This window comes from Thalassophryne amazonica, chromosome 7 (genome assembly GCF_902500255.1).
Source record: "Thalassophryne amazonica chromosome 7, fThaAma1.1, whole genome shotgun sequence".
NCBI classification, from domain to species: Eukaryota; Metazoa; Chordata; class Actinopteri; order Batrachoidiformes; family Batrachoididae; genus Thalassophryne; species Thalassophryne amazonica.
This window is the reverse complement of record NC_047109.1, coordinates 16,884,346-16,903,938: the sequence shown is the minus strand read 5'-3', so window position 1 is coordinate 16,903,938 and position 19,593 is coordinate 16,884,346. Positions and strand designations below refer to the sequence as shown.

General features: G+C 41.1%; 1 protein-coding gene across 2 annotated transcripts in view; it reads right to left on the bottom strand.

Moving 5' to 3' along the window:
- Positions 1-3,058: 3,058 nt before the first annotated feature.
- Positions 3,059-19,593, bottom strand: part of ano10a (anoctamin 10a) — a 66,377-nt gene continuing 49,842 nt past the window's right edge. The window contains exons 13-14 of one of the 2 annotated variants that reach the window (XM_034173903.1): positions 17,057-17,173; positions 3,059-4,025 (exon numbers count right to left, since the gene is read on the bottom strand). In XM_034173903.1, the coding sequence (XP_034029794.1) occupies positions 3,984-4,025; positions 17,057-17,173 (159 nt within the window). In that variant the 3' untranslated portion in view covers positions 3,059-3,983. The remainder of the gene's footprint in view (positions 4,026-17,056; positions 17,174-19,593) is intronic. The other variant, XM_034173904.1, reaches the window with a different exon arrangement.

Sequence of the window (19,593 nt, the reverse complement as noted above, 5' to 3'; positions counted from 1 at the left end):
TAAGTGTGTAAATTCCTGTCTCTTCTTTCACACATAAAAAGAAATATCCTGAAAAGCAACTTTTAAAGCTTATAAAATAAGCTACTGTGTTTCAAGGCACCAAATGTTCAAATAAAAGCTTCATTGAGTCGCATTTGTTCACACCGAGAGTAAAGTAACACAAAAACACTGAATATGTTAATTTAACACACTGATCATAATAAAAGTTTGCACCAACAGGTTTTTGTACCTTCCGCTCCTTGGAGTTTGTTTCATAATAACCAATAAAATGACTACAGCGCCCCCTTATGACACGTAAGTGCACCTTCAAGTTCCGAATGATTACAGACAGCTGATAAATAAACTTTACACTCACATTTAGTGATTTCACCCTAAATTAAAACTCAGCCTTGCGTGCAGTTCACAGGTTGGAGACATCTGCAGCGTTTGATGCACATTTTTAAAGAAAGCCGTGATTTTCTCTACTGCCCCCTGCTGCTTTAGCATGAACACGTGCAGATGGTACTGCCAGCGTGCAACAGAACCATTTTTCAGCTCCACTGGACAAACATGACAGATATTGACCTTTGACACTTTCAGGGTCAGATTTGGACTTTGAAAGTTTAGGTAATACCGAGGGCACCAAGTATGAAGAAGGTCAAAGGTCAGGGTCAGTTCATGTGACTAACTAGAGATGCTGCAGGGGTCACATTTAATTTACAGATGCTTCAAACGAGCCACTAAATGTGCTGAAACACATTTACTTACTGACAAATTTGTGACATCAACGCTGTAGGCGTGGCTTCATTATTTCTGTTCAATCACCATATATGATATATAAAAAAAAGATTTTCCAGACTATAAGTTGCACCAGAGTATTAGAAGCATCTGTCCAAAAACACATCAAGAAGAGAAATTAATTAATTTAGTTGTAATAGGTCACATTTATTTTTTTAAATTTACCTCTACTATTTCATGCAACAAGAAATATTTACATAATTTCTATATTTATTGATACGGCAAATACCACGTGGCTAACGGGCTAATTAATGTTACTGTACAAGGCACAAAACGAGTAATCTGCTTCTTGTGTCCACAGAACAGACACTCATTGATGAGGTAAACGTGCAGCGTAATTAAACATTTGAAAACTGGGCGCATTATTTATTTAGAACTTAAACACTGCGTTAGCTAGCAAAAGCTAAAAATCTGTGGTTATTCTAAGAGGCGCAAAGAAACTATAAGACATTAGTAAAACATTACCGTAGCTGTCCTGCTCATTACTGTTTTTGTCTCACATACGTAGTCCAAACAAGTGGCTTTTCAAATAGTATGGGAGTTATTTTTATTCGAGCAGTCTTTCAGTTTGAGAGCATGATTTATTGAATTCACTCATTCTGTAAAATGGAGTGCCTCTCTTAGTCGGATTTTCTTATTATTATTTATGGCAGTTAACATCCACCTTAATGATGCATTACTGCCACCTTCTGCTTTGGAGTGAATTACAGCATCTCTTTCAGATACTTCTACATGAGTAGCTTGTCACACATGTAGACAGTGACATCTTGTGGCCATACAAAACAAAGTATTTTTTTCATGTACAGTCAGGAAAATAAGTATTTGCTCCACTCGTAGAGAAGCTTGAATCTTCGACTGGACTGGGTTGCTTGTAGAGAGTCTCTCTACAAGAGTCAGACAGAAGTCAGACTTCCAGAGCAAGAATTTTAGCTGAGGAAGCTTCTGCGATTTGAAGCGAAACGTCCTCGCGTCAAGCAGCCCAGTCCAGTCGAAGATTCAAGCTTCTCTACTATGGAAACCACCTGGACAACTGAGAGCCTACACAGAAATATTTGATCCACTGTCGATTTTGATCCACTGTAGTTTTCTCACCTACAAAGAATGGAGAGGTGTGTAATTTTATCGTAGGTACACTTCAACTGTGAGAGACAGAATGTAAAATAAAAAAAAATCACATTGTATGATTTAAAAAAAAATAATTAATATGCATTTGATTGCATGAAATAAGTGCTCTCACAGACCTGTTAATTTTTCTTTAAGAAGCCCTCTTATTCTGCACTCTTTACCTGTATTAACTGCACCTATTTGAACTCGTTACCTGTATAAAAGACACCTGTTCTCACACACAATCAATCACACTCCAACCTGTCCACCATGGCCAAAACCAAAGAGCTGTCTAAGGACACCAGGGACAAAACTGTAGACCTGCACAAGACTGGGATGGACTACAGGACAACAGGTAATTATTAGAAAATGCAAGAAACACAATGTTTTATTTTTTTAGATTCTGTCTCTCACAGTTGAAGTGTGCCTCAATAAAAATGACAGACCTCTCCATTCTTTGTAGGTGGGGAAAATTACAAAATTAACAGTGGATCATATACTTATTTATCTCACTGTATGTATGACAAGTCACTTTTGAAGATAAATCAGGACCACCCCAAACTAGAAAAAATAAACATGACTTATAGTCTGGAAAATAAGGTACATTTTTATGAATGAAAAGTTAAACAGAATGAGAAGTGTCCCCCCCCCCAGAATGGAAAATCCAAACCAACAGAAGGTACACAAACTCTGTATATTTTAGTGCTTGAACTTTACATTTACAAGGAGAAATGAAAAAGAAATTTTAATATGTAGACATGAATTTAAAATCCTTTTTGATTTAGTTGCAAAAATGTCACTTATAAACATGAAAATGGACTTCATTTAACAATTGAAACCTACAATAATATTAGTTTTCTGTTTGCAAAGACAATGTTGGACATGACCCTGCAGATTATTTTCCAAACACCAAAAAAAAAAAAAAAATTATATAAGAAAAAAAGGTGAGGTGATGGTCTAGTGGTTAAGCGTTGGGCTTGAGACTAGAGGATCCTCAGTTCAAATCTCGGCCTGACCGGAAAATCACTAAGGGCCCTTGGGCAACATCCTTAATCCCCTGGTGTGTAGTGAGCAGCCTGACATCGGGGTGAATGTGAGGCATTATTGTAAAGCGCTTTGAGCATCTGATGCAGATGGAAAAGCGCAATATAAATGCAGTCCATTTACCATTAAAAAAATTCAGATGACGAGATTTTACGCTGAAAGTTACAATTTTCTTTGCTTTTTGGGGGGGGGGGGGGGGGGGGGTTATTTTTCTGTATTATGAAATGAAAATCAGATTATTTCTTTTTCATTTCCCTTTTTTAAAAGTAAAGCTGAATGGAGAAACTCTGTCATGACTTCACAGAGCAGAAAGTCAAACTCCAGCTTTGTTCATTTTAAGTAGCTTTGATACAAAAAAAGAAAAAACCTCAAACATTAAAACAGGGAGAAACTTTAACCTTTGCCACATTTTCTTTTTTTCTGCTTCCAAAATAAAAGCTTGACAGTACGTCAGCCAGACAGACAGACAGACAGAAGAACTGGAGTGCAGACTTCCTGCACCCTGTAGTGTGCCACCATGTGGGCGAATAACATAAACCAGCAACTCGACAACGAGTTGCGGCATAAATTTATCTCAGCAACTTTGTGAAAATAAATTTATAAGCAGCACAAACTCATGATTTCTGAGTGAGAATTGACAGATTCAGGTCACAATGTTGGTGGTTCAGCATTCAGCGAGTTATAACAATGTAAAAACGCTGAAGACCAACAAAGGGATGCATCATGAATATTAACACAAACCAACAATTAACAAAAACAACAGCCATAAGGCATTTCCATGGCAACATACAGGCTGACAGTCACCATGGAGGTGGATAAATAAAATAAAACCGCAATCAAGAGGTCAACAAACTGGTGGAGTTGGTTTAAAGATAAGGTGGAGCGACCTGGCAGCAGTGGCGCCGGCACTGGGTCATGTGAGGAGTCGGCGCTCAAGTTCCGTCTCTGTGCTCAGAATCCGCATAAACAAACCAGAGAATAAATGAGGCTGCCGGGAGACACTTTGGCTTTAGAAGTCGGCGTGAAGCCATCGAGGTCTGCAGGGTTGGGTCGGGTCCTCAGCGCACGCTCTTATTGAGCTCCGCGGCTTCAAGCATTTTCTGAAACACAGAGAATAAACAATAACAACTCCAAACATCCCTTATTTAAAAACTCTGATCAAGCAAAACAACTTCACACATTTGCAATCCTTTAAAAATATAATTAGCAGCTCTATTTACATCATATCTGTCAAAAACAAAGAAAAACCTCTTATCAGCCACTTATCAAATGTTAAATTACGGTGGTTACTTGGAATAGAGTATGCAAATAAGTATCCTAATTTGCATATCCTAATAGTGAAAATTTTAAACAAACTAATTCCGGACAAGTTACTGAAATTAACGTCATGTCTGTCGTTTTAAAAAGTGAAAATATCAGCGATATGTTTTAGTTTTAATGTAATGCACTAATTCTGAAGGTTTGAAGTTAAACAGATACATGTGCTGAAAGGCACTGTGGGAAAATTCACATGACCTGCTCTCATCACTTCCTCCTCACCCCGTCAAAATGCAGAGAACACTGCCATCTACTGAATGGGAGTGTAAACAGACCAACTGTAATTTGTGTGTGAGGTTTCAAATCCCGTAAAATGTCACCAAAGTTCAGAGAGTTCGCATTGAGACGGTCTGATCAGGCTGCAATTTAACCACTGCACACGAACAGCAGCATTAACGTCATCCCAACATAAAACTCATAAAAGACGTTGTTATTGTGTTTATGTAAACCTGTAAGAAGCTCAGGTTATTTTACCGTTATTTACAGTGGGTGGGGAATCGCTGTGAGCCGCGATCACTTCATGCTCATGTCATTCTGGAGGAAACTGAAGTTTGCTCTTTAACATCCTGCTCATTGTCCTTTACAGGATATACATATATACACACACACTCACAACCCCAATACCATTGAAGTTGGGACGTTGTGTAAATTGTAAATAAAAACAGAATACGTTTTTATTCTGTTTTGGTGGTAAAAAGTAACGCCACCCTCATTAATATGCAAATATATGCATAAAACAACAACAAAACATGACCAGATCATCTTGACCTCAGGATATCTATGGAGTAAGTATCAAGTGTCAATTTATTCTTATTGAGTTACTGTGTTTATATGAGTGCAGGCACAAACACACACACGCACAGTAATTATAGACCATAAAACCTGATTTTTGACATCTATAGAGCAGGATGACTTTGTGAAAAATTAAATCTGTTGATCAAATGACCCCTCAGCCACAAAGGTCACAGCAACATAAAAATGAAATGCCTTTGAGAAGCTGATGTGGAAAATGGCCGCTGACATTTTGGACGGGACCTGATGATCACATGGACACGGACAGCGTGACACCTGCTTTGGGGGAGGTCAGAGGTCACGTGAATGCCCCCGTTTGATTGTGGTGAAAAGAAATCTGAAAAAATAAACATTCTCCTGTTTGCAGTTTAATTCAAGATTTACAAGCTGAAATATTCTGAACTCTGTTACCGTGGCGACCCTCAAAAAGTCCCCATGAAGAGTTTTTCCCATCTTCTTAATTATTATCAGAATAGCATTTTTTTCAGAGTAATTCTGCCACCAACTCATTATTTCATCATGCTACCCATGATGCCTTGCAGCAGCTCCTTGTTGCACTTGGATAAATGAGACTCCACCCCTTCCTTCCCTGGATGTTAATCTTGGCAGAGTTACAGTTTCATTAATTAATTCCATAGGATGCAAAGCTGGCAGAGTGTTTTTAAAACACCAAGTTTGTGCTGAGGAGGCTCGGACCTGCAGCCTGACGTGCAGCATTTGGCTTCACCGCCGCAGAAGACGAGTTAAGCTCCAACACAAAAAACTAGACAGAAGGTCGTTCACGCGCTTAGCGAGTGAATAAATACCACGGTTTTAGAGTTCGTTCATTTTGTGATGTGGGAGGAGCCAGAATGTCACTGATGGATAATAAAATAATGTGGAAATAAATGTGCAACTGCCACCGCTCTGATATAGTGCTTCTTCACACACTGCAGAACTGCTGATGCTCCCCGATAGATCTGCGTCTTTAGTCACACATTGTGGAGCCGCCAGCGCGCTCTGGTAGGTTTGCGTCTTTAGTCACACACCGCGGAGCCGCCAGCGCTCTCTGGTAGGTTTGCCTCTTTGTCACACACCGCGGAGCCGCCAGCGCTCTCTGGTAGGTTTGCGTCTTTAGTCACACACCGCGGAGCCGCCAGCGCTCTCTGGTAGGTTTGCCTCTTTAGTCACACACCGCGGAGCCGCCAGCGCTCTCTGGTAGGTTTGCGTCTTTAGTCACACACCGCGGAGCCACCAGCGCTCTCTGGTAGGTTTGCCTCTTTAGTCACACACCGCGGAGCCGCCAGCGCTCTCTGGTAGGTTTGCCTCTTTAGTCACACACCGCGGAGCCGCCAGCGCTCTCTGGTAGGTTTGCGTCTTTAGTCACACACCGCGGAGCCGCCAGCGCTCTCTGGTAGGTTTGCCTCTTTAGTCACACACCGCGGAGCCGCCAGCGCTCTCTGGTAGGTTTGCGTCTTTAGTCACACACCGCGGAGCCACCAGCGCTCTCTGGTAGGTTTGCCTCTTTAGTCACACACCGCGGAGCCGCCAGCGCTCTCTGGTAGGTTTGCCTCTTTAGTCACATACCGTGTCGCGTGTGTGTCTTCCTGCTTCTTTAACATCACAGGTCTGTTTCTTGTCTTTGCACACAATCTAACTGGATGATGACAAAATCCCATTGCCATGGACAAAGATGACAGACAGACTGAAACAGGAATCAAAGATCAGCAAGAAAAGTCGAAGGTTTCATCTTCATGTCCGTCACAATGTGCGACACTTTTAGTGGAATCAATGTTCAGCTAAAAACAAAAAAAAAAAAAACAATTTCGTCCAAAAATGTGCAGCCGTGTGCACAAACAAAAGAACAAAACAAAAAGCTGCCGGTGACTCTGAAGCAGCAGCAAGAACTCAAACTCAGTAAAAACATGTTAATTCATTAGTTTTGTCACAGTGAAAAACAAAAACAAGCCAAAGATTCCAGCATTTCAACTGACAAGAAACAAACAGCACAGAAGAAGGATACAGAAGATAAAAGAAGATAACAGGGAGCTCAGTGTGTGTGTGTGTGTGTGTGTGTGTGTGTGGGGGGGGGGGGGGGGGGGGGGGGGGGGGGTCCAAATCAGGAAGTGGATTAAAAACATTTAAATCTTCAAGTCAGAAATTCAAAGTTTGTGTCACAGCTGTAACTTGACAGCAGGTCGGCTGATATTGAGTGACAGCGACAAGTGAGGGAAGCCATAAGATGCTCTGAAGGAAGGACAAGCTTCAGTGAGGTTGGAGAGGAAACACAGGAAACGATCAAAACCCACAACATCGCCGCACTGTGCACCGTCGCCGCACTGTGCACCCCCTCTGAGGAGTTTCTGACAACACATCACACAAAAGTGCAGAATTGCAGAACTGCAGAAACTAGAAGCTGATGTGTAATGTCAGTGGAAACCAGATGTTACAGAAGAGACGTTGTCAGGATTTACCACAGAGTGTCATACTTTTTGTATTTCTTCGTAATTGAAGTAAATAAAGTCCAAGACATATTCAGTGGTAGGTTCACCATCAGAGAGCCTCGTCCACAACGAACACTAAAGACGCCAAGCTGTCACTAATGTTAAAGGGGGCAACACACAGTATTAAGAACAGGGGGATGTAAACTTTTGGTCAGAGTCATTTGGGTAGTTTCTGTTGTCATTATGATTTAGAAAGAGGAAACACTGTTGTTTGACAATAAATGGCTTTGCCCAACCACTAACCATGAGTGAAAAAAAGTTTTGTGTTATCATTCATATTCTGTGAAAAATGATCCCCAAAAATATCCAAAACAACTGTATACACACACACACACACACACACACACACACACACACACACACACGACATATTTATATGCAAAAATACAAATAATGAATGTTTATGAATCTTTCCTCAGCCATCACCTCGTTGAATGGTTTGTTCCAGCTTTCACCAAATTAAATATTTGTTCCATTGAAAGAATGTAAAAACATTCATTATTTGTTTTATATAATGGCTAAAATAGATCCTTGTCATTTTATATTATATTAACTTACAAACAACCTCCTTCCCTCAGTAAGAGCACTGAAGATGGGTCATGGCTGGGTCTTCCAGCATGACAATGACCCCAAACACACAGCCACAGCAACTAAGGAGGGGCTCCATAAGAAGCATTTCAAGGTCCTGGAGTGGCCGAGCCAGTCTCCAGACCTGAACTCAATAGAAAATCTTTGGAGGGAGGTTGTTTGCCAAAATCTCGCAATACATGACCCCATCCATCCTCCCTTCAATACGGTGCAGTCGTCTTGTCCCCTTTGCAGAAGAGCACCCCCAGAGTATGATGTTTCAACCCCCGTGCTTCACGGTTGGGATGGTTTTCTTGGGGTTGTTCTCATCCTCTAACATGGTAAGTGGAGTTGATTCCAAAAAGCTGACCACATGACCTTCTCCCCTTCCTGTGGATCATCCAGATGGTCACTGGTGAACTTCAAACAGGACTGGACATGTGCTGGCTTGAGCAGGGGGACCTTGCTGCCCTGCAGGATTTTAAACCATGACAGCATCATATGTTACTAATGTAATCTTTGTGACTGTGGTCCCAGCTCTCTTCAGGTCATTGACCAGGTCCTCCTGTGTAGTTCTGAGCTTTCTCAGAATCATCCTTACCCCACAAAGTGAGCTCTTGCATGGAATGCCAGACCAAGGGAGACTGACAGTCATCTTGTATTTCCTCCACTTTCTAATAAATAATCATAACAGTTGTTGTCTTCTACCAAGCTGCTTGCCTGTTGTCCTGTAGTCCGTCCCAGCCTTGTGCAGGTCTACAGTTTTGTCCCTGGTGTCCTTAGACAGCTCTTTGGTCTTGGCTATGGTGGACAGGTTGGAGTGTGATTGACTGAGTGTGTGAACAGGTGTCTTTTATACAGGTAACAAGTTCAAACAGGTTCAATTAATACAGGTAAAGAGTGCAGAATAAGAGGGCTTCTTAAAGAAAAATTAACAGGTCTGTGTGAGCCAGAATTCTTTCTGGTTGGTAGGGGTTCAAATACTTATTTGCAGCAGTAACATACAAATAAATTATTTAAAAATCATACATTGTGATTTCCTGATTTTTTTTTCTTTAGGTTATGTCTCTCACAGTGGACATGCACCTAAGATGAAAATTTCAGACCCCTCCATGATTTCTAAGTGGGAGAACTTGCAAAAGCCCCTTGGTATTTCACACAATTTAATTTGTTTATGGCATTTCAAATACAAAAAGTAAATCAGGCTTCTCAATATAGAAATTTCTAAAATTATCTTCCTTAGACTCAAACTGAAAGTAAATCTCTACAACTTGATATAAATTAATTAAAAATATAAAAGCCAAGATGATGGGTTGCATAGGTAATCAGCCCCTTTGGTATAATACTTGTAAATAATCAGTTTAATTGCCAGTTTTCTTCAGACAAGTCAGGAGATGGATACATGAACATTTCCAAGTCACTGAATATGTCTTGAACTTTATTTACATCAGTTATGAAGAAATACAAACAGTATGGCACTCTATGGTAAATCTGTGTAGAATAGATAGTTCTCAAAAACTGAGTGACTGTGCAAGAAGAGTGAGGAAAGCCATCAAGACACCCAGACAACCCAGAAGAGGTTTTAGGCTTCTGTGGCTGTGATTGAAGAAATTGTGTACAGATTCCCTTCAGATCCAAACAGAAGAAAAATTTGGGAAAAATCAAGTCAGTCGTGTGGATGGAAGCGACTGAATCATCAAAGTTTCACAAGGTAAATTTATTGTTCAGTCCCATGTACAGTAAAACTCACCTAAACCGTCATTGTATAAACCAGATATTCACAGTCACCGGACAAAGAAGTCCCAAAGTTTTTGTATTGTTTTCCATGTAATAAATACCGTATTTAACCAATTTTGTATAACAGATTTTTCCCGCACATCGGATAAAATGTCCCTTCTGATCGTAATGTATTTCCATTAAAACCCCTCACATGTGGGGCCGGAGTCATTTATATGATTAAAAGCCCAACCATTTATTTTTTTCACACTGTGCTCAGACTCGGACCCGCAGCCTGACGTGCACCTGTTACAAACACAAAAGGCTGTGATTTGACACTTTTTTGGTTTTTACTCTTTCCTCTCATATTTTAATAGCTTTTGCAGTGATTACATTTCGGGATCACATACATTTGGCAGAAAACTCTGCAAATTTACAACACTGAGTCAGAAAAAGAGCAAACTGTAATTGTAAAAGAGGAAATTATTCATCTTTGAATTGGAGGTGATGATTGTAGAAAGAAAAGCTTGTTGATGGTTAAATTAGTCCAGAATAAAGCATAATTCAGAGACGGAGAACTTTAAATCTGTCACGCACCTCATTGCATGACATGGAGTTACAGAGCTGCAGAAGCATAAATCAGGCTTTATATTAATTTATTAAGTCATCATAAATTGTAAATTCATGTAACTTTGATAGCTTAACTATTTTCATATTTACTTTCATTGTACCTGTACCTGGATGTGTTGCTGTATGTGGTTAACTGATTAAATAAAAGCTGAAAACATTAAAGGTTCATTCAGTAGTTGAGCACAGTTGGAACCAAAATGGTGCCATGTTGTCAGTTAAGGGACTCTAGCTAACCCGTGGGCACACCCTTGTATCCTGTAAGTAACAGTCTTATCAGGTGTTATGTGGGTGGGACTGAACCTGCTCCTTAATGTTATCATTCAGTTGTCTGTATTAAAGGCACTATAAATTTTTTTCTCCCACTAGATGTCACACTAGCGCCACATTTTAAGATATAAACAAAGATTCTTTCCTCAGCCACTCCTCAAATGTCTGTCATCTGCACTGAGAAGAACAATCAGCAGTTGGAGCCTTTTAACAGCTTCTTATGTGGGAAAAACAGACCTATGTGGATTCTAGTCTTACCACAATCTCAGTTTGAGGCATTTTTTTCCACATCTAAATGTGATTTTTGAGGAAATTTCTGTTATTGCTATCTGCCACCTTGAAACAAAATTCAACAGCTTTGTGGTGAGTAATGCATACTGGTCTCTCTTTATGGGAGGGGCAACAGTTTGACGGGGCAGTGCACACATGGAAATGTCATGCACTAAACGTACATGCTCGGCCAGACCGAGAATGTCAACAAAAGAAAGAAAAGCTCTGAGCACAGAGGGAGTGCTGTTGCATTCTCTGCACAGGACGACATTGACACTAAATATTTTTGAGAACAGAAAAGAGCAGTTAGCTGTGATGTTAACATGTAAAATGTGAGTTAGGGCACCTTTCTAAAGTTATTCAGGAAATCTTCATCCTGTTTATCAGCTGATGACGAACAGCGGTGCAACATTGTAATCTGGTCGTCCAAAGAGGGGGGTCAAACCCCCACCTCTACACATATTTTCATGCACTCACTAAAGGCAAACATAAAATCCTCTGTATGTTAGGTCACAACAAACTCCTGAGTTAGACATTAAAACAGTACACGTTAGTAAATCGTTACTCACATTAAATAGTTTAGTAACATCAACCAAATCCAGAACGCAGTAAAAACTACTCACCCTCCATAGATATGTCTCTGCACACAGGGACAAAAACAGCAGTCAGGGAACGATACCGTGAAAAGTACAGAAAATGAGTCCGACAGAAACACACAACTCAAAATGAACACAGAATGCTCTGAAAACTGTGCGACCTCTGACCTATGAAGACTGCAGTTATTGCCTTAGCCATCTGTCATATGGCACAAGTGTTAAACATACAAGTTTACCCAGTGGCCAAACACAATACTGCAACACAAAGATATGCACAACTCCAACAACCAGCCTGATGCACCGACGTAAAACAATCACAATAAAATTTACTGATGCTGACTGATTTCCAAACATGGACCAAAGGTCATACTTTCTAGCCTGGGCAAGTTTTACCAAAACCGATTAAATAGTTTTTGGTGGTCAGGAAGTTGTTCCTGTTTGTCTTACCCCCGGCTGCTTGAAAAGATAAAAAATTATCCAAGGAAAATTTCTCACCACTATGATCCATTTTTCATTGTTGCTGTCTTTTAAGGAATTTGTTTGTTGTCCTAATCCTACCAGGTCCTTTGTCTGATTTCCTCCACACATGGTGTACGGATGAAGATTGACTCCAGAATTACCCTTCAAGGGTTCATCTTGCCAAAGGTTAATTCAATGGGGTCAAAGGTCAAAACAGATTTTTTTCATATTTGCACCAAATTTACCACGCAAGTGGGATCTGTAACTGATCAGGTAAGGGTCAACTTTACCAAAGGTCAGTCAATAGGGTCAAGGTCAAGTGTGTGTCTGTCTGTCAATCGATACAACGTTTAACCAACTGCTACCAAACTACGTATGTAGAGGTTTTTTTTTTTTTTGGTGGTCTAATGATGGGCTTTGGTCACTTTTCAACACTACGATCAGTCCGTCAGATCGTTTTGTCCTTTTACATAAAATGCTGATGTCAGAAAGCACGTGGGAGAAATGATGGGCAAAAGCCAACCAGCTGCTCACAAAAGCACTCTGTCTCGCCGGCGTCCATCAAACACGCGGACGAGGACGCGCGTCAAAACGATTAGCATCCGTCAAACCGCTGGTCTCCTGCAAAGTGCTCCGAGTCATCCATCAGTGGGAGCATCTTAAATGGAGCAGTGCCTCACGCAGGGTTACAAATCCTTTAAGTGCGTCCACGTTTCCCCCGCGTTGACCTTTTTATTGTGTTTTAAGGATAATTAAAGTTTTTAACTCCTGGATGAAGCCTGATTACTTTTTGCTTCAGAATGAAGGCAGATAAACTAAAAGGACACTCAGAGTTTAAAGTGGAGCAATCTTGGACTTTTTGTGTTACTTCATGTTGTTATCCAGAATCTGACCATAAAATCAATAATGTTATGCTAATTCTCTGTCTTAGTTTATCACAGCTGTGAAATGAAAATTGTGAAATCTGAGAAAAATTTGCAGGGAGTCTGGTTTAGGGCCTGCAGGGCCCCAGAAACAAAGTTAATTTTGTATTTAATGACATTTTCAGCATCTCCTAGAAGAAAACCTCTCAGAAGAAGTGCATATTTAAATGATCCTAGATTCAACCTTTCATTTGAATTGTCAATGATAATGTTGAAATAACAGAATATGACGTGGAAGTACAGTTGTATGCAAAGGTTTGGGCACCCCTGATAATTTTCATGAGTTTCCTTTATAAATCATTGGTTGTCTGAATCAGAAATTTCAGTTAAATATATCATATAGCGGACAAACACACTGATATTTGAGAAGTGAAATGAAGTTTCTAGTATGTACAGAAAGTGTGCAATAATTACACTCAACAAAAATATAAACGCAACACTTTTGGTTTTGCTCCCATTTTGGATGAGATGAACTCAAAGATCTAAAACTTTTTCCACATACACAATTATCACCATTTTCCTCAAATATTGTTCACAAACCAGTCTAAATCTGTGATAGTGAGCACTTCTCCTTTGCTGAGATAATCCATCCCACCTCACAGGTGTGCCATATCAAGATGCTGATTAGTCACCATGATTAGTGCACAGGTGTGCCTTAGACTGCCCACAATAAAAGGCCACTCTGAAAGGTGCAGTTTTGTTTTATTGGGGGGGGATACCAGTCAGTATCTGGTGTGACCACCATTTGCCTCATGCAGTGCAACACATCTCCTTCGCATAGAGTTGATCAGGTTGTCAATTGTGGCCTGTGGAATGTTGGTCCACTCCTCTTCAATGGCTGTGCAAAGTTGCTGGATATTGGCAGGAACTGGTACACGCTGTCGTATACGCCGGTCCAGAGCATCCCAAACATGCTCAATGGGTGACATGTCCGGTGAATTCTTCCAAGAATTGTGTACAGATCCTTGCAACATGGGGCCGTGTATTATCCTGCTGCAACATGAGGTGATGTTCTTGGATGTATGGCACAACAATGGGCCTCAGGATCTCGTCACGGTATCTCTGTGCATTCAAAATGCCATCAATAAAATGCATAATAATAATAATAATCAGCATCTTGATATGGCACACCTGTGAGGTGGGATGGATTATCTCAGCAAAGGAGAAGTGCTCACTATCACAGATTTAGACTGGTTTGTGAACAATATTTGAGGGAAATGGTGATATTGTGTATGTGGAAAAAGTTTTAGATCTTTGAGTTCATCTCATACAAAACGGGAGCAAAACCAAAAGTGTTGCGTTTATATTTTTGTTGAGTGTATTTAAACAAAATTGGGCAGGTGCATAAATTTGGGCACCCTTGTAATTTTAATGATTTCAATACATTTAGCACTAATTATTGGAACACAAAATTGGTTTGGTAAGCTCATTGACCCTTGACCTCCTTACACAGGTGAATCCAATCATGAGAAAGCTAGAGTTGGTAGTCCTGGAGAGCTAGCAAGAGAGCTAGGAAGATTTGAAAGTAGCACCTCCTCTCGGTTCCACCCACCTCCCCCCTACCCCATCAGTGCTCTGTCCAAAGCCACGCCCCCACAAACTTGAACATGCGTTTGACTGGGCCCCCTGACATGTAGTATCACGCACATCGTTGTGATGATCCCTCCCGCTATGATCCCAGCTGGACGCTGTTCTTTGTTCTACCGGCTGCCACGCACTCTGTGCTGGACGCTGTATATATAAAATAATTATTTTGTGTCGGATTAATAATTTTCTCTGCAAAATGGCTGTTGAAAACAGCTGTAATCACTTCCTGAATCGCAGAGGACCGCTCCAGCTTCAGCTGTTCACGCGTGGGGCTAACAAGCTGCAGAAAGCATTTGGAGCCATCTAAAAAGGTAATTATTTGTCATCTTTACATTGTCATGGTTTGGTAAAACAGTTGTGTGTCTTCCCTTCTTCTGTGCAGCTGTTAAAGAATGTTTATAACAGATTTAACTTCTTGTTATAATCATTCAGACGAGCTGCACTCTGATGTGATCTGCTGACATCACCACTCGCTCTGTTCACTTCTTTACTCCACTTGAGCTGCACATCGTGTTGGCGATTAGATCGCGGCACTTTTATTATTTATGCATTTATTATTTATATATTTATGCGTGAAAGATTTTTTTGAACATTTCAGCTCGTCAAGTGGAGTAAAGAGGAACTGCACTACAAACCGGGAGCAACTAGGGGATTAAGGACCTTGCACAAGGGTCCTTAATGATTTTCCGGTCATGCTGGGATTTGAACTGAGGATCCTCTGGTATCAAGCACAACACTTAACCACTAGACCATCACCTCCCCTTAAAAACCACATTTCCTGACCTTGACCTTAATGACCTTGAACATTACCAAAAGAAACCCTCTGAGGGCAACTCAGGGGTCGACCTTCAACATACCAAGTTTGGTAGGAATCAGCCAAAGAACCTGGAAAGAGTAGAACAACAGATGTGACCTTGACCCTGATTGATGACCTTTGGCTGATCTTCTCACAGCTATTCTGGAACCCACCTACATGTGTGGGCCACGTTCAGTGCAAACAGGAATCAAACTGAAAATTCTGACCTTTGACCAATAACCTTGAACTTTGCAAAAACAAACCCTGTAATAACTCTCTGTGCAGCAGCACGCGTTCCACTTTTCAGCTCTAAAAAGCCGCCAGTGAACTGGAAGTGAGGATTTGTTTTCGGCGTGTCCCTGTAAATCGTATCTGGAGGCAGTGACAGTGTGAAACGTACCATTTGGGTGACTGAGTGATAATTAAAACACAACCACTGATCACACTGATGCTCTTTTAGAGCTTTGACACCATCAGCAGTGCAGCCTGCGTCCTTCACGGCGACGCGCTGATCCGTGACGCTGCTCGCTGACTTAACACCATTAGTCACACCCTGCTTGCACATCAGCAAGCCGACGCTGGAGGCTCAGACTGACATGAACACATCACAAGCATGTGTTTGGAAGCTTCTATGTGAATATTTATCTCATTTCTGTTACAGGTTTTTGGGTGTAAAGGGGCACAGCGGAGAACAGGCTTCCATTGAAGACAGTTCTCTTGTAAAATACTAAATTTTTTTCTCGCTCCTCCCATTGTGTTTTTTAATTTCTTTTCCTACAGAGGTTGCAATAAGCTGTCATTTTAATATCCTGTTACTGCAGGTGACTGGTAGCGATATGTGCACGCAGCACATTCATATGCTCTGGAGCCATTTATATCAGTTGTGCGATCTGTACAGCGCCACACATTGATGGACTTTAGACCAAGTTTCAGATTGTGGTGATGGACGATATCAATGCATCACCTCTACACCAGACCACATGTCACATTTAGACCAACACACATTATAAGCGTTATTGTTACTTCAAGGACGTGGGGGCCGAGTGTGTAAGCGATCAGAGTGCCAGGAAGAAATTAGCAATGACACCTGTGCTGTGCTTTGCACAGAGTGTACAATAAGATCAATAAAGAAAATCTTTAACAGTTTAATTATTATTAATAATTAAACTTATTAATGAATTATCATTATTAATTAATTATTATTAATAATTAAACAGCTGACAGACAGCATGCGCAATATAGTCACAGAAAACACCTGTCAGAAGAAGACAGAGACATTTAAAATGATTAAAATTTACATTTACACCAACAGCATTCATACATTTACTCTAAATGAGCGAATTTAATTTGTCTACTACTGTAAGCATCATGATTGTCATCGTGTCCCACAGCAGCCTGAACTCAAGGTTCTTGAAATCGAGAAATAGCTCCACCTGGTGGTCATTTACCTTTAACGTAGGTACAATGGAATTTAGCCAAGAGCTCTATTGTCAAAGAAAAATTGAATAAAATGCTTTTGTTTTAAATAAATATTAATGTTTTACACTAAAATTTGTAAAATAAATAAATATTTAAATGTACTGTATACTCGTATTTTATACTCATGAATTAATAAATCATTTTGTAGAGGCTGTTATGAATGTCATTAAATTCTTTTCACTCTGAGCTCTGTGTAACAGAACTAGAATACAAACTTATTCTGTCTGCAGTCACACCATCCAATATTACCTTTTTCTTCAGGGCCTTCAGGGATTCAAACTCCAAGCGGGCCAGTTTAATCCGGATGTGTTTGGGAACGTCTGGGATGAGGAAGGCCAGGATGAACTTGAAGGCCAGCAGACAGTGCTGAAATCACAGAGAGAATTTTTCAATGACATCAGTAGCTGGAAGTGATCACAGCAGCAGTTTTAGGGTTCAACAAAAATAAAAAAGTATAAAGTATAAAAAGTATCAAATTATCCGGCATCCAAAAACACAGATCCATCACTGATCAAAATGTTTAAATGTCGGATCCACTGTCAAAAGAATCAAAGCAGAAATGAGCTAATTAACCAGAACCAACAAAATCGGACCCAGAGGCATGAAGAAACTCTCCTGTAGTTTCAGTTGTCCATCACAGTAAATAAACACAAAATCATTGTGCAGGCTGGTAACGTTGAGGTTCATTCCATTTAAAGTGTATGAACAGTTCAGGGCAGTTGTTCCCAATCCTGGTCTTCGGGACCCCAAGTACTGCTTCTCCTAGATCCAAGTGCACATAAAGAGCCAAAATCAGGCGAGTTACGTTGTTGAGCCAGCTGTTGATTGGCTGGACTCGCCGGACTGAGCTGATCAGGTCTGAGAAGAACAGGGAAGAGGAGCAACATACCAAGTACTCAGGGTCCCAAGGAGCAGGACTCGGACCCGGTGGTGTAGGACCAGACTGTTTTGGTTCCTAACATACAAAAACATTTCTGTTCTGCATCTCCATCAGTTTCAATATTCAGCTGAGGCTCTTTCTGTTAAATTCAGCTCTTCACTACAGACATGTTACTTGAACACAGTGAGGGGTCATAGGTCAAAACAAGCACTATTCTTTTAGCTCAGTAGAGAATGTTTATGGACGAGTGGAGCTCACAGGAAGCAGTACACAACCAAAGTAACAAAGAGGAGTAACAACGCCACCTGGCTGCAGCACATGGTCACTTTTGAGAGGTGGGGATAGACCAGTTGTTTGACTGGATGGTTGCCATCCAAGACCAGGGGATGTGGTGTGGCGGATGCAGTGACATGTGGTATCGGATCATTAATGCTAAAAATAGAGGAGAGAGAGGGAGAAAAAAAGAAAAGACCAAATTGCCAAAAAGGCACCATAAAACGAACACGTTGGGAGGTTTTCCAGACTAGTCCAAGTAGGACTGACATACTCACCAGCCACTTTATTGGGTACGTCTTACTCATCGTAGCAGCAAGTGACCAGCAAGATTGTCTCTTGATCAGTTCCTGGAAAAATGCCACACCATCGGAAATCCAGGGTTGATCTAGAGACGCCCGTGTGTGGGTTTGTTTAACGTGGGAATGTCGCTGCACGCTGACAAACACACGGTCCTTGAGAGATCCTTCACCTGGGGCTGTGAAATCCCAGACCATCAAAATCAGAGGACCTGCTGCAGCCTTCACCCGCCATCACCTCCTTCACCTGATCCACCGTTGAGGACATCTTGTTTCACCAGAGCCGCGTTAGCCGTCTCATGCTCAGGGTTCCTGTTGGGACTTCATGGTTACCATAGCAGCTAACGCAAGGTCCCCACTGCATTTCACCCCAACAGGCAATCCCTACTTGATCCGTTAGCCAGGTGTCACAACGCGGGCGGGGGGATGGATTTAGATCATACCCGTACACAGACTCGTACCGGCCTGAACAGTCTTGTCAATCTTGATGGTACAGATTCATCATCAAGGCTCTGGAAACATTCCTCAGAGTTTTTTGTCCATATAGATGACGTGACAGCATCACCATTACAGCACCGCCAGCCCAGTGCAACAGGCAGCATGGAACCATGTTCTCAAACTCTGACCATCTGAATGCTGCAGCAGAAATGAGACATTTGTGACCAGACAATGTGTTTCCGACCTTCTATTGTCCAGCTCTGGCGAGCCCGTGCCTGCTGTTGCCTCAGTTTCCTGTTCTTAGCAGACAGGAAAAAGGTGCACTGTGATGTTTTCTGTTGCTATAATCCACCAGACGGCAACACCAGTAGGACAGAATGTACCATGAGACACATGATGCCTTTATGACATTGCTATGGTAACTGATAAACTACAAGCCTGGAGTAATAATAAAATAAAATAAAATAAATTATTGTTGTTTTTTTCTTTTAACTGCAGCATGTTGCTGTTCTAAGTGACCAGGAAGCACGCTGAGGACTGGAAGCAGGACGTAACTTGATTAAAGATGAAAAACGAAGGTGACCTGCTGTTCGTCTCAAGGTCTGACAATAAATACGGCTTTGTCTGACATCATGGATGTGATCTAACTAACAATGTTCAGGCTGAGAGGAGTGGCAGCTTGGTCGTGTAATCAGGGCTGTAAACTGCAGAACAGCAGCCGTGGTCTTTTCAGGACAGGAAGAAGTCCAGCCACAGGGCACCATGGGTCCCTCAGTGGTTTGGAAATGATATAAATCACCTGCTACCTCCTTTACAGCCACTTCATCTCAATACGGTTTCACACCGATGGATGATTTTGGACATACGTGTTACGCCACTAGGGCTGGGTGTTGAGA